Source organism: Scardinius erythrophthalmus, assembly GCF_964197995.2.
Source record: "Scardinius erythrophthalmus genome assembly, chromosome: 16".
NCBI classification, from domain to species: domain Eukaryota; kingdom Metazoa; phylum Chordata; class Actinopteri; order Cypriniformes; family Leuciscidae; genus Scardinius; species Scardinius erythrophthalmus.
The window spans coordinates 9,891,197-9,906,890 of record NC_138236.1 but is presented as its reverse complement, the minus strand read 5'-3'; the positions used below and the strand labels follow the sequence as shown (position 1 = coordinate 9,906,890).

General features: G+C 35.9%; 1 protein-coding gene across 2 annotated transcripts in view; it reads left to right on the top strand.

The window, feature by feature from the left end:
* Positions 1-15,694, top strand: part of osbpl10b (oxysterol binding protein-like 10b) — a 57,856-nt gene that overhangs the window by 11,156 nt on the left and 31,006 nt on the right. Inside the window, exons 4-6 of one of the 2 annotated variants that reach the window (XM_081389104.1) lie at positions 105-338; positions 11,490-11,712; positions 11,914-12,056. In XM_081389104.1, the coding sequence (XP_081245230.1) occupies positions 105-338; positions 11,490-11,712; positions 11,914-12,056 (600 nt within the window). The remainder of the gene's footprint in view (positions 1-104; positions 339-11,489; positions 11,713-11,913; positions 12,057-15,694) is intronic. The other variant, XM_081389105.1, reaches the window with a different exon arrangement.

The window sequence follows — 15,694 nt, the reverse complement described above, 5'->3', positions numbered from 1 at the left end:
CTGGTGGCACAGGGCCTGTTCCTGTGCCCGTGGGGAAGCGAGGCCTGGGCGGCTGCTCTTCCTCTCATTCCTGCTGCTGCTGCCATTGCTGCTGTCTCTTTCAGGGCTGCACCTCCTCCTCCTCCTGCAACACCTCCTCTTCCTCCTCATCCGGCCGGACCCGCAGCTTCTCCCTGCACCCACACCCCGTCCCACAGTGCTCCTCCATCTCCGCCCAAAGACAGACCCCCCAGCACGGGACGCCCGCCTCTGTCATCACCATCACCCACCACAAGTCCCCCACCGCCAGCCACCGGGCCTGCAGTCAGCACCCTGCAGGACTGCACCAGGTCAAAGAGGTATGAACAGTGTCAGACAGAGCCAGCTAGACATCGTTATTAAACTGAGTCTGTCGGGGGGGTTAATTTGATTTAACCCTTGGATGCAAATTTTGTAGGATTTTTTTTTGTAGTTCCAATTTTTTTCCGGCTGTCAATATTTTCTCTAGCCTCACCACAATAATTACTAATTTAGTTTTTAGCAATGTATTTTTATTAAAACATGTTATAAAAAATAAATGTTGGATATAAATAATGAAAATACTTGTTTATTAAATATTTGTCTATTATATTTGTATATAATATAAGTATAAAAGTATATTTTATATGAAATATATTTTAATTTAACAACCAAATATTTAAATGCAAATTTTATATACAATTATAAAAATGTATATGTATTTTTTTTTTCTGTATATGTATTCTATATTTTTGTGTTAAATGTTACATTTCAGTTGCATAAACTTTAATTTCTTTGTTCGTTTGTTAATTCAATGTTTATTTTTAGCACCATATTTCTATATAAAATATGAAAGAAGTGATATAACAATATAGAAAGATATATACAATATATATATAATATTATGTATATTCATTTAGTGCTGTCAAATCGATTAATTGTAATTAATGGCATCTAACAAAAGTTTATAAATATATAATATTATATATATACAGTATATATATATACACACACACACACACACACACACACACACACATATATATGTATATATATATTTACACACTTTCATTTGTTAATCGCGATTAATCGATATGACCACTAATACACACACACACATACACATATGAAGAGTTCAGATGCAAAAGCCTCTAAGTGCCATCTGAAATTTTCTTCTAGAATGATCATTTTTATCAAGCTCGTATAATTTAAGTTCAGTAATTTCACTTAAATGGCAAAGCAAATTACCTATTAAATGTCATTTAAGTGAAATAACTGAACTTAAATATACAAGCTTGATAAAAATGATCATTCTAGAAGAAAATTTCAGATGGCACTTAAAGGCTTTTGCATCTGAACTCTTCATATATTCCTTTAAAATAAAACATTTGTTTAATATGATGCAATACATTACTTACTGGTTTGTAATTTACATCTTTACTGATGCTTTCAAGTCAGTCAGAAATCAATTTTGCTGTTTCTAAAAAAAGGTCATCTCTGTTAGCCAGGCTTAAAATAGGCTTTTTGAAGATCTGTCTGTAGTAGATGTTATGCATCAAAGGGTTAAATATAAAATGTTGTCTCTGTTGAGTTTTGGGTTGTCACATGTTAGTAGTTCTTAAACATAGCACAATGTCTCTTGCTTTAAGCTCTGAAGGCTTGACAGAGGTCCAGTATGCAGTCAGCAGCACTGGCAGTTTTGAGCTGACTCCCTTATGGAGCGTCTCAAGCTCAGCTGTCCTGCGAGTGCTGCGTCAGCATCAGAAACTGGCTGTTCAGCAGGAAGCTTCTGTCATCACATTGTTTTGACATTGTTGCAGTGATATCTCACGATGAAGTGAGGATTTTAGAAACGGTCAGTTTTTGACACAGAACTATGCAAATTACACTCCTTCTCATTCATGTTTATTACAATTGTCAATTACAATTTCCTGATTACAGTAATTAGCGCTAATTGCTAAGACTAGCATCACTATTACTACGATTTTGCTCATGCTTAGGATTTGGATAAATTCCTAACCCTAAGTATTAAACTTTGGCACGTAACCTGCCTAGTACTGCCTGTGCTATGAAAACACCTCAAACTGCTTCATCAGACCGAACAATGTATTGTAATCTAAATAGTCTCAGACTTAAATTGAAGAAGGGAGGCGAGCCATACGAGTCCAGAATATTGCTATTGACAGATATTAAACCATTCAGAACACAATATACAGTTTGTGTTAAACTATTTGCGCACAACTATTATATTAAATGTATAAACTAATACATTTAAATGTAATTGTTTATAAACACACTAATATATTTTTTGCACAGGTAATATTTTGATCATTTGCTTTTGATGTAGTACATAAATTACTTTATGTAGTACTATATATATATATATAAAATATATATATATAAAAAAAATATATATATATATATATACAGATATGGGGATTGCAGTCCATATAAGCTGTGAATGCTCTGCATACCCAAGCCATTTGAGGACTTGCTAATTAATATTAACACTATAAATTCTCTTGTTTGAGGTGTACCATAAAGCTTAAATGATAAAATGTTGGTAATACGTATGCAACTGTCTGTCATTTATTTATTTATCTACCGTAATTTTCTTCAAATCTGTCAGTTACTGAGGGTTTTGGGGAAGCGGATGCACAGCAGCTTTGGCGCCTATGCTCTGTAGTTATGTATCGTCATAATTGTCCCGTGTTCTCATTGGTTTGCTGCCAAATGGGAGATTTCATGCTCTGAGAAAGCTGTCCGTGAATCGCTCGCCCCAAACAGCTGTCGCTGCCAGATCCCAAACACCGAAAATCACATTGTATTTGATTCAAAACTAAAAACATAAAATCAAAAAAAAAAAAAAAAAATCATAACAAACTGTTTTCATAGCATTTAATTTCATATTTTGCAAATGCTCCTTTCACACATTGAACTACCGGTGTATGTGCTTGTGTCTAAACGGGTAAATGTAGGCTTATTTCAGTAAAAGGTCCAACATATTAGAAACACTTTTAGCTGTGTTGCTGTATGTCATATGAGAGTAAGCAACTGAGTAGGTAACACTCTGTCTAGAGCGAACGTGTCTCACTTATTATAAACCCATCCATTTTTTTACATGACGCGCTACACAGCATACCCGGTTAAAGAAGTCCCCATTCGCCACTGGTATACAGTATATAATTTACATTCAATTATAATTTCATTTTGCAAACCTATGCAAAAAAAAATATTGTCTTCACAATATCACTCTTACAGAGCATAAATGGATCTTTATATTTTAGCGAGGTCCATCATTTATCAATGAATTGTATCTAAGAACCTTTCTTTTTGCTGTTTCAAACTGTCAGTTTGCATGACCCTGCCTTGGTGTGACATTTTCGTGATAACCAGCTGGTTCTCTCTCTTAGGCCATATTTTTGTCCTCGAATTAGACAACACTGTCACTTTCCCTGACAGTCCAAAGGAAATATGCAGCAAGTCATTGGAAACCAGCTGAGACTCATAAAATGTGCTTTCAAAATGTGTGTGCATCTAAGCAATGAGGTGGAAATTATTATTAGCACTCTCTCTGAATATCTTGCCAGCGTATATTTTACTGGCTGTAAAGTTGGCAAGCATTTTTAAAGGGATAGTTCACATAAAATGTAAATACTGTCATTATTTACTCCCCCTCATGTCCTTCCTAAAGTAGTCATACAGGTTTACAATGATATGAGGGGAGTAAATAATGACAGTATTTACATTTTTTAGTAACTATACCAAATGAGTGCAATAGTTTACTGACATCTTTCCCGGTCCTGGAGCCAGTCCACTCCAATACACGTATTTAAACTCACCCTGGTCCATTTACACCTGCTGATATAGAGCTCAAAGAGTGTAATCTTCGGGCTGTCAATCAAAGATAGCGAGCACCTGTGCTTTAGAAAAGATGCCCAGACATAAAGTGACCTCTTCTCCTCTGCCGACTGGAGATTGCATTGCTTTTTTGTCATATTCACACCAGTTGCTTTCATCTCTAATGCCTTTTTTTTTTTTTAAGCAGGTGGAATTCTTTTGCTATAGATTTTGAGGTTTGGCTTAAAGTTCATCCGCTCTGCATATTCTGTAGACGTATTAATTTAATGTCTTTGATGTTCAAAGGCTTCTTCTGCACCACTAGCGTCCCTAAACTGAAAAATACTATGCAAAAATAATGATTGTTTCAAACCATTTTTCGGAACATTCCCCCATCTGCCATTGGTCAGCTACATAGATAATCCCGACCCCATCTCACGCCATTGGTTGAAACGAAATTGCTGTGTTGGGAGTGGGACTTGAGATGCTCAATGTTGTGATAGCACCACAGAGTAAACCAACCAGCAAAGGGCTTAGTTACTCACACTAACGTTCAAAAGGTTGGGGTCGGTAAGGAATTTGAACTTTCAATGATTTTTCATCCCCAAAGCTGCATTTATACAGCAAAAACAGATACTTATATATATTACCACTACCTATTTCTTCTTATTATCAAGATTGACACATTGGGTCTCACCAATTGCGAAGATTATTTGGTATTTGTACGCACAGGAGAACTTCTCATAAAAAAATCTCTTGCCTAATTCACAACACGTTCGTACGCACGCACATGAATTAGCTCTTAATAGCGTTCTGATGTTGGTGAATCTGGATTAGAGTGCACAAAGTTAGTCATTTACATAAAACACGCCCAAACCATTTCCATATAAGGGCTTTCTGCACACGCTTTCCTTACAATCTTTTGCGTAGCCTACCTGTGGTTTCAGCTGTTCCTATATTTTTTGTAAACTTAGAATAAAATTGATTACGAAATTTTTGGTGAATCGTGATTTGTTCTAAAAGTCGTTTGTACGCATATTTCACTCACAAATTTGTGCTACGCATGAGACCCATTGTTCTGCTGCCTAATATTTTTCAGTATTCTTTGAAATTTCAATAGAACACCATTTTATTTGAATTGGAAACTTTTAAAACAATGTAAAAGTCTTTGCTGTAACTTTTGATCAATTTAATAGGCTACATTCTTACTGAATAATATTTTCAAAAATAAAAATATAATCTTACTGATCCCAAACTTTTGAACAGTATATAGCCTGGATTTTAAGCTGTAATAGAAAGTAGGCTATTGCAATATTGAAAGAAATGACACATCACCTCCAGATACGATTTTGAAAGGCTCCTTGAATTGAAGTGACTGCCGCTAGAGTTGCATGAAACTGTTGGCATTTTAATTATCCTGCTGCATTTATTTTTATCCATGGCTTGATGTGCAATTAGTTACACTGTACAAGTGTGAGTGGAAATTGCTTACACACAGAAATAATTTGCTCAGAGGTGATCGTCTTCATAGGGATGTGCTGATGTGTCTGTTTCAAGGTGATCAGGACTTGGTGTTTAAACAAAAATATTTTTTACAGAAATATTTAACTGCAGAATGATGTAATTGACTATTCAGAATCAGAAATTATACATGTTTTATGCATAACAGAATTTGTATACTGTATATAACTAAAGTTGGTATTATTTGACCCTAATTGATTTTTTTTTTTGATTTTTTTATCAAACACCTTGATTTTGGTATATGTTGTACAGTAAATTTGCTGATGTGTGATTCAGTTCAGTTACCAGAGTGAGTTAAATATGCAAATATTTGCATCTAACATCATATCTGCAAAATACACTACAAATTTAGATGAGAAAACTACAAATTTAGATAGAAAATTGTGGTTTAACAAGGGCCCTGTTTACTCCTGGTATAAAGATGCTTTTGGTCGATCGGATCACAAGTAGATGAGGGAGGACAATTTACATATGAACGTGGTCAGTAGGCGGAGAGTAGGCAGTGTTTTGTGGCTGTTTGAAGACATTCGACCACATGAGCGTTTACACTACGAAAGCAATTCGGTCAAATGCGTTTTCGACTGGAAGTGGACAAGCTCAAAACGCTTTAGACCCTGTATTTAGTGTGGTCCACTTGTGATCCGACCGACAATAACACAATAACACATCTTAATACCAGGTGTAAACAGGTGAGCCAAGTATGTACACTAGGCTGTTCAAAAGTTTTTAAAGAAATTAATACTTTTATTTAGCAAGGATGCATTGAATTGGTGTGACGGTGACAGTAAAAACATTTATTATGTTACAAACAATTTAAATTTCATATAAATTCTGTTCTTTTGAACTTTATATTCATCAAAGGATCCTGTAAAAAGAATCAGGGTTTCCTCAAGAATATTAAGCAGCACAACTGTTTTCAACATTGATAATAATAATTTTACTTGAGCACCAAATCATTATTAGAATTATTTTTGAAGAATCATGTGACTGAAGACTGGAGTAATGATGCTGAAAATTCAAAGTCGCCATTACAGGAATACATTTTAAAATACAGTTATTTAAAATTGTTGTGTTAATTATTGTATTACAAATTATTGTATTTATTGTATTTTGATCAAATAAACGCCTTGGCGAGCATAAAAGACTTACAGACCGCAAACTTAAATTTTTTATTTTTTTCCCCAAAGTTTCGGATAAGATCCAGTGGCATTGCACGTCCTGTAAGAGAGCAAGTGAGAGAGAAATAATGATGTGTGTGTGTAAAAGTGACACCGATGGAGAGTGACTGAGAGAATTGTAACCTTTTTTTTTCGTTACATTTTGACGGTGAAAAATGAAAAAGACATGACAAGAAAGACTGATTTTGTCAAGGAGGAACCAGAGAGGGGGAGGTAAAAAAAAGTAGCTGGAGTACAAGAAATAGATTTTCTGTTCATTTCACGAGTAACATACCCTGAGAAACATGCTCGAATATAGAAGACAGATGATTATACTCTTACTTTGAAAATAAATAAAGGAATGAGGAATTGGCTGTTCCCAAGCCTGGTCAGCTGCACTTGTATTTCATTAACTAATGTGATAAACATTGGTTACATTCTTTAAAGTTTCTTCTTTTGTGTTCCATGTTAGAAAGAAATCCATACAGGTTTGGAATGAAATGAGAGTGTAAATGTGAAATTAAAAATTTCGGGTGAACTGTGCCTTTAATGCTATTTTGGTCTTTTTCACTTAGCATTGTGCGTCAGTTTTGAGGGTGTGTGATCTCTCAGCTCCTGAATCTTGATCAGTACTAAACCTGTGCGCAGGGAACCTTGGGGATTCTGTGCCGAGAGCAAGTGACAGCTGTGGTGCTCGTCTTTTTCCTTTAATACTCGCTCAAAAAGAGAAACGGATCAAAGAGAGAGAATAAAGAGACAGATCAATTTTTCATGAGAGTTGGGTTATGAACAACTGCAAAATCTCTTCTCTGCTCAAAGTTTGCCATGCTGTAGCAGACAGCCAGGACAGTTAATATAAAAATCCCTAAAGTCTTTCACTTGTTGTAGAGAGAGCCGGCAGTGATATCCTATTTCAGTGAATTATTTAAAGATGACGTCAATGTCTGTGGGTCTACAAACACAGTCTAACCAGTGAAACCAAATTTAAAGGCATAGTTCACCAGAAAACAACAATTTTGTCATCATTTACTCAATATCATGTTGTTCTAAACCTGCATGTGGAACACATAAGGAGAAATTTTGGGTAATTTTCACACAGCCCCTTTTCCATATAAAGGCCCGTTCACACCTAGGGCGATAACTACAATGATTACGATAACGAGGTAGCTCTAAGAATCGTTCTAAATATAAAAGAATAGCAGAGTCCACACCACAACTAACAATAACAGCACAGAGAAACAACATCATTGGAATCACTGTAAAAACATTGACAGCCAGTCAGAATCCATCTTGCTTTAAAGAGCTCAAGCATTTAATGTGGGAGACGAGTCGACAAAACTGCAGCTCGTGCTTAGAATAAACAGAACGTAACTAATATAGTGATTGTTATACTTATCATTCTTGGTGTGAACGAGCCTTCAAGGGATAGTTCACCCTAAAAATAGAAACTCTGTCATTATTTACTCACCCTCAAGTTGTTCCAAACCTATATAAATTTCTTTGTTCTGCTGAACACAAAGGAAGCTATTTTGAAGAATATGGGCAAGCAAACAGTTGTGGAGGACCATTGAGGTATGGACAAAAAAATATGTGGAAGTCAATGGTGCCCAACAGCTGTTTGGTTACCGACAATCTTCAAAATATTCTCTTTTGTGTGCAACATTTATACAGGTTTGGAACAACTTGAGGGTGAGTAAATGATGACAGAATTTTCCTTTTTGGGTGAACTATCACTTAAAGGCCAATTCACATCACACATACAGAGGCCGACAGATGGCAACAAACACTTCGTCGGATCAGTGTGTTTCTCCTGTCAGAGTCTGTTAGTGTCTGTCGGAGTTTGTTGAACATGCAGAATCGGAGTTAGAATGTCTGAGAAGTGGCGTGCTGTAATCCGGTGACTGTTCGCCGTTGGTCTGTGTCTGTCGGACTCGGTGGAGTGTGAATTGGCCTTAAACGTTAAAATTTTCCTTTAAAGAAAAACAGTATATGGGTTTTACAATCAGTAATAATGACATTCATTTTTATTTTTCAATGAACTGTTGCTTTAAAAGGTTAATTGTCAGCTGATATACAGTAGGCCTACTGTTTTATTTTTTTAAAGAAACTGAAACTTTTATTCAGCAAGGAATCGATCAAATGGCAGTAAACCTTTTATAATGTTACAAAAGATTTCTATTCATCACAGAATAAAAAAAAAAAAGCGTCTTCTACAAAAATATTATTTAACACAATTGTTTTCATCATTGATGAGAATTGTTTCTTGAGCACCAAATCAGCATATTAGAATGATTTTTGAAGGATCATGTGACTGAAGACTGGAGTAATGATGCTGAAAATTCAACATAGGCATCACAGGAAGAAATTACAATTTAAAAAAAAAAAAAAAAAATACACAATATTACTGTTTTTACTGTATTTTTATCAAATTAAGTCAGCCTTGATAAACACAAGAATCTTTATTCATTAAAAGAAATCTTACCGTCCCCAAACTTTTGAATGGAGAATGTGCATATTTTGTATAATCTTATTTGTTTCTGAGGGTTTATTAAAGGTGCTCTAAGTGATGTTGGGTGACGTCACTTCTTGTTGACGTTTGAAGTATTGTCAAACAAAACGGAGGCTAGTGCGACCCTCCCTCCTCCTCCCGTCCCCCCCCCCCCCCCCTTCCGTGCTTCCTGAAACAGGACTGAGTCGGAGGGTTTTCCAATGTAAATTCGGGACTTTGCGCGTTCCTTCTCCTTTTCCCTCTTATTTGCTATTTGTTCATCGGAACGTCGTCTCTTTGGTCGTGTGTCGGCCATATCAAAATTCAAGAGAATATAATTCTAACGTTAGTCGTTGTCTAGGACATCTCTCCTCTAGCTAACTTCCCTCCTCATGCTTCTCTCTCCTCCACTCCCCACACCCCCCTTCATGTGCGCGTGCACTAACACCCCAACCCCCACCCCCAAATCATTCTGGTCGGTTATTGGCTGGAACACTGTTTGTTATGTTTCGTGGTCCAGACTGGGCCAGTTTGTTTTTCTTGCCATTTGCGGAGCCTGGGCTGTCTACAGAGATCGCGTTTTTTTAGTGCAATTTTCCAACGGACAAAATTGCGATTGTTAACTCATGATTTCTGTTCTGTCTGTGCGCACCAATCTTGCACTTCTATCTCCTCCTCAACCAGACCACCTAGAGACTTCGGGTTTTCGGCATTATGTTAAGGAAGGTCTAATCTCGGGAGCGCACACAAAAAAAAAAAACATAAAAAGATTTACTATCTCTTAGTGTTGTGATCCCATGACGTCAGAAAATTGCGCTAAAACACTCACTGAGTTTTTATTACTTGTTTTATAGTGTGTTCAGGGGACAGGCAGCTAGCAGAGAGTGAGGAGATGTTTGCTGGATGTGACAAAAAATGTTTTGGCCTAAAAAACGCGTGACATCGCTTAGAGCACCTTTAATATATCTAGAAAAAACCTGATTGGTTTAAGAGAGGCAGATATCTTGAGGAGACTCTGATGTTCCTTTTAAGTGTGAGTATAAGTTTCATATATTAAAACTACAGCTGTGCTGTAATAGTGTTGCAATCACTGAAGTGTTGGAATAGAGAGAGAGAGAGAGAGAGAGAGAGAAATATGCACGTACAGAGCAGCCTACAGTGATGAGTCACGTCCTGCAAGTTTCTGCTCCTCTTTAGCTGTCTGTCTGTTTTTCATTAGAGCTGCCCAATATCTACACCACCACAAAAGCCCATGGTCATTACCTTCATGATGGACTCAAATGGGGGTGGCAAACACTACGAGCTTTCCCTCACGACTCGCTTCACAGTCATGTGCTCTAAAAAGTGATGGTAAAGTGAGCAACAGATACACAAATATGCCATGTATTCTCAGTCAGAGGGATTTGCAGTTGACATGTGGTTTGTTTTGAACACTGGGAAGATGCGATTGAGCTAATCCAGGAGATTACTTTCACTCCGGGGGGATTACAAGTGTCTCAATCTACTCTAAATCAGACACCGGTAATAAAAGCCACAATATTATATTATTGTACTGCACTTTTCATTTCTACTTTACCTCAATATCTGTTATTTTTCTTTGTGTATGTGTGTATATCTGCTCACCAAGGCTGCATTTATTTAACTATACGAAACAGTAATAGCGTGAATATTATTACAATTTCAACATTTTATTTAAAATAAAAACAATTTTAATATGTTTTAAAATGCAATTTATTCCTGTGGTGGCAAAGCTCTCTTCAGTGTCACATGATTCTTTAGAAATCATTCTAAAATTCTGGTTTGCTACACAAGAAACATTTCGGTTACACTCTATTTTAAGGTGTCATTGTTACAGTGTTATTATATATTTAAGTACTGAGTAATATTAAGCAACTACATGTACCTACTAAAGGTTAGGGTATAATTAGAATTTGGTTAAGGGGTTACTTGCATGTAATTATGCATAATTGACTGTTATTACTATGGTACATGTAACAATGAACAAGGAAACTGTAAAATAAAGTGTTACCAAGATTTCTTATTATTGTTGAAAAACAGTTGTGCTGCTTAATATTCTTGTGGAAGCTGTAATACATAAATGTACTATACTGTATATGTGTGTATATATATGTATGTATATATGTGTATGTATGTGTGTGTATATGTATGTATATATACTCACACGGTATACATTATATATAATACACACACAGTAGCCTACATACACTCACAGAAATAAAATAAGCTACAAATGCTGTATAGTATACAAGCTGGCAGCATGTGCCTGTCTAAATATTAGAGAACTAATTCTAGACACTGATTCTAATCAAGGATCCATTTGCTCGAGGGCTGTTCTGTTGGTAATGGAAAGCCAGACTGAAGTAGGTCTAAATACAAATGTGTGCTGTTCAGATTGATTTAATTAAGATGTTTTTGAAGTCCAGATGAAATCGATGAAAAGAATGTCTATTGACCTGGCTTTTTAGGTCATGTCCCAGGCGGAGGGCCAACAGAAGAACCTGGTGAATTCCATCGAGTCGTTGCCGAGCCGCGGGCCGCTGTCTTCCCTGGATCAGGACCTGCTCCTGCTCAAAGCCACATCTGCAGCCACACTCAGCTGTCTGGGAGAATGCCTGAGTATCCTTCAGCACAACGTGTGCCAGGCTGCCCAACACATCACCCACAGCCACACGCAGGGATCCAATACAGGCGAGAATATGGCACTGTCTGTCTCTTCTGAAATGTGTGATGTGTGTTAGTTCAGCGTGCCAAAATGTGTTCTCTTGTTATATCATATATAATATTATAGCCTGATTTATAATATTGGAAGTTTCGTTTGACATTCAATGTCCACAAATTTTGATAATAGTGCATAGTGAATCTATGATAAATGATATCGTCCTTGTGCAGATAACATCTCTACTTGGTCGAGGCCCAAAACTGCCCCAGAAGAGCATGTGAATAACGGAGAATTGGCACGTAACAACACCTCACCTATACATCAGCCCCACTCCCCTGTTCATAGGAGCAAAGAACGCCTCAAAGACATAGAGGTACTCACAAATATATTATTAATTTGTATTATTTTATTTTTTTGTTTTTGCTTTTTTAGAAATGCTGCCTGAAACTTTATCCATTACTGTCACTATTGGACAGCGTTACTTTAGAAAAGGGCCCTATATATATATATATATATATATATATATATATATATATATATATATATATATATATATATATATATATATATATATATATATATATATATATATATATATATATATATATATTGTTTTTCCTAGCATCCTTTACATTTTGTATAGCAGTTGTAATATAGATACCAGTTTTGTTTTATTTTATTTAACTTTGTCCATTACTGTCACTTTTAGACAGTGTTACTTTAGATAAGGACAGATATATTTAGTTTTTCCTAGCATCCTTTATTTTATATATACTGAAATGTCTGTGTATATGTATAGATTAATTTTATATATAAAAATGTATCACAGTTTCCTTAAGAATATTAAGCAGCACAACTGTTTTCCAAGATTAATAATAATAATAATAAGAAATGTTTCTTGAGCAACATTTTATTTTATTTTATTTTATTTTATTTTATTTTATTTTATTTTATATTATTTTATTTTATTTTATTTTATTTTATTTTATTTTATTTTATTTTATTTTATTTTATTTTATTTTATTTTATTTTATTTTATTTAAGACATCGTTACTGAGTAAATGAGTAGTTTAGACACTATTTGGTCACGTAATTCATTTCGTTTTGCTTTTGGACTGCTAATAGTTTTTTCATCTAAATTTCTGAGGCAGCGCTTTCTCCCTCGCCGCCTCAAAGAAAACACCCCTGCTATATAGTCATCATTACACCCATCATTATCGTTCTAAAGCTGGCAGCTTTGACACGCTGCTTATCACTTTTAAAGGGAAATGATCTTTCAGGGGTAAAATCTGTCACCGGGATCTGTTCAGCTTATCTGATAATAGCCCATAAAAATCAGAATGGTCTCTGACTCATTTAAAGTCTCCCGTAGAGTAGGCATGTCTTTGAAAAGTTTCAGAAGCGTGGCTGCGCTATCGTACGCACGCCTGCCAGACTTCTGCAGCGAAGGAGTGAAAGAGGAGCACTAATTGGACGTGTTCTAGTTTTAGCATCTGTAGCGGGTGACTGAGGATACCCACAATCCCTCTGGAGCCCTGAATGAGTCAGCCCGTCCCTCTTGGAAACCTTTTATCCGCCTGCGTTCCTCTGGAGAGAGGCCAGGGCTGCTGTTTCTTCGGCGTAACAGTGTGCAACTGTTTGTTTGCGTGGCGTATGCATAAACACGGGTTAATTTGTGTGTGAGCGTGTGCCTTAAGGGAGCTAATTCATTTTTGCGGTTGCTTTGTGTGTGCTTGTCATTAAATCGGCACCCTATGAGGATGAACATACTCCCAGAATGCAACAGACAGAATCTGTGCAATGTTTTCTTCTTTCTCTGATATACCCGGTATAATGCATCTAATTAATTTAACATTGTGACTCATATCATTAAACCTTTAAATCACTCAGTTCGCACTGTTGAATATTAAAAAGACGATGATATCACGATGCTGAAGTGTAAAACAAATGCATGGTATGTGTATAGTTGAGTTATTTTAAGGCGCCTCCAGCACCAATGCAGTTTTATATATGTAACATCAGCATCGACTGCATGGCTCATGGATTATCTAGGCATGAAACCAGCAAAGACAGTGAAATATGCTGATATCTGAGGTCTGAAATGAGTTCATATGAGCCCCATCAATCAATCCCATCAGACTGCATATAAGAGGCTCCTTTTTTTGGAAGTGCAGTGCGTTTACAGTTTCTGCCGCTGTATGGATGCTGCGTGTCCGCGTCACACAGGAGTGCTCTGGTAATCTTTATCACACTTTGGATATTGTAGCCCCGGAGATACGTAATTATCCGAAGTCTTCGCGCTGCCTAATGTGATTGCCATCTCCAAAAAGCCACTTCAGCTTCTGTGGGAATTAAAGGAATAGTTCATCCACAAATGAAAACCGTGTCCTCATTTACTTACCCTCATGTCATTCCAAAGTCAAACCACATGACTGACTGACTTCCGCTGAACACAAAAGGAGACCTTTTGCAGGAATGAAGTCTTCTTCACTGTGATTGATCTCACTAATCATATGACTGTTAGTTCTACTGTGTTAAGCTCTTTTTGGGTATGTCTAGTACAGTATGTGATGTATATATAGATATACATGGTCTTTGACCTGAGCATACTTAGTCTGCACTTTTCTGCACTTCTGATACCATTTCATAAAACATTTCCATCACAAAAGTGAATAAGAACTTAAAGGACTTCGTAAAGGAAGTTGTAAACAATATTTCAGACTTCATGTGAGGTAAAAGACCAAAACTTAAGTCATTATTCAGTGAAAAACTTGACATCCACCACCCTATCTCTCAATAGCTCATAGTTCATATTAGAAGTGGTGAAGTATGATCCACAAATTATTTTTTTTATTTGAGTCGACTCATTTGTGATTTGATGACAAGCTTATAATCAATTAAATCATAAAAAAGTAATTTTAAGATAAAATTTGAAAAAAGATCCGCACACGGAAATTGGCCAAAAAGCTCACAAGATTTTATTGTCCAGAGGCCACAAATAAATTGCAAAAGGTGTGCAAACCTTTTTCGTTTTAAGCCCTTCATCAGTGTCATGTGTTTCCAAGCATACACCTGCAGTCATTTACAAACTTATCACTGTAATCATTGTAATATACCGGAAGATAAAAAAATTATATTTTATTCTGTTGTGTACATGTCATGTGACTGGTGGCAAACAATTTTCTAATACCGAATAAGAGACAAACAGGTATCAATTGTCTTTAACAATTATTTATTCCCTTGCAAGGAAAGGTCAGCAGTCATACAGGTTGTTTTCCCGAGGCTAAATCAAGATACATCTTAGCCATAACTAACACATTGTTTAGATTCGTCTATCATATTTAATCATATTACACCCTTGAATGGAGACTCTCTGTCTCGGTCATACATTCAGTCACATTAACTTTTATCAGGTCATATACAAGGACATACATATACGTATATTCATAAGGGTGTGTATCGACACTACATTCATCTGATTATCATCATATTTCTAAGATTCTATGAATATAAGAAAATGCAAACATAGAACATATTAAATTTCTTCCACATGACCATTATCATAAATCAGAGAACCGTGAACATGTAAATATGCTGGTAAGTTATTGAAAAACCACATTTTTAAATCTTAGGTGGTATTTCAAGTAAAAATTTGAGGTCAAAAGTGTTTCGCCTGACAAAAAATATTGGGAATCCCTGATTTATATGATGCTTTTGCCTACAAAAAGAGTGAATAATACAATATTCAGAAGGTCTTCTATGTTTCACAGATAAATAAATAAAAATCATACAGGTTTGAAACGACATGAGGGTGAGGATCTTCACTTTTGGGTGAACTATCCCTTTAATATTTACAACTGTCCTTTCAGATTATGTCCAGATATTTTATTTGTATTTAAAACAGTCCCGTTTTGTTGATCAAATGAGTTGATCAGAACTAACTGCTGTATAACATTTATAATGCATTGACCTTGACCTTTAAAATTAGATTTTGTTGTTATCCTACTTTCT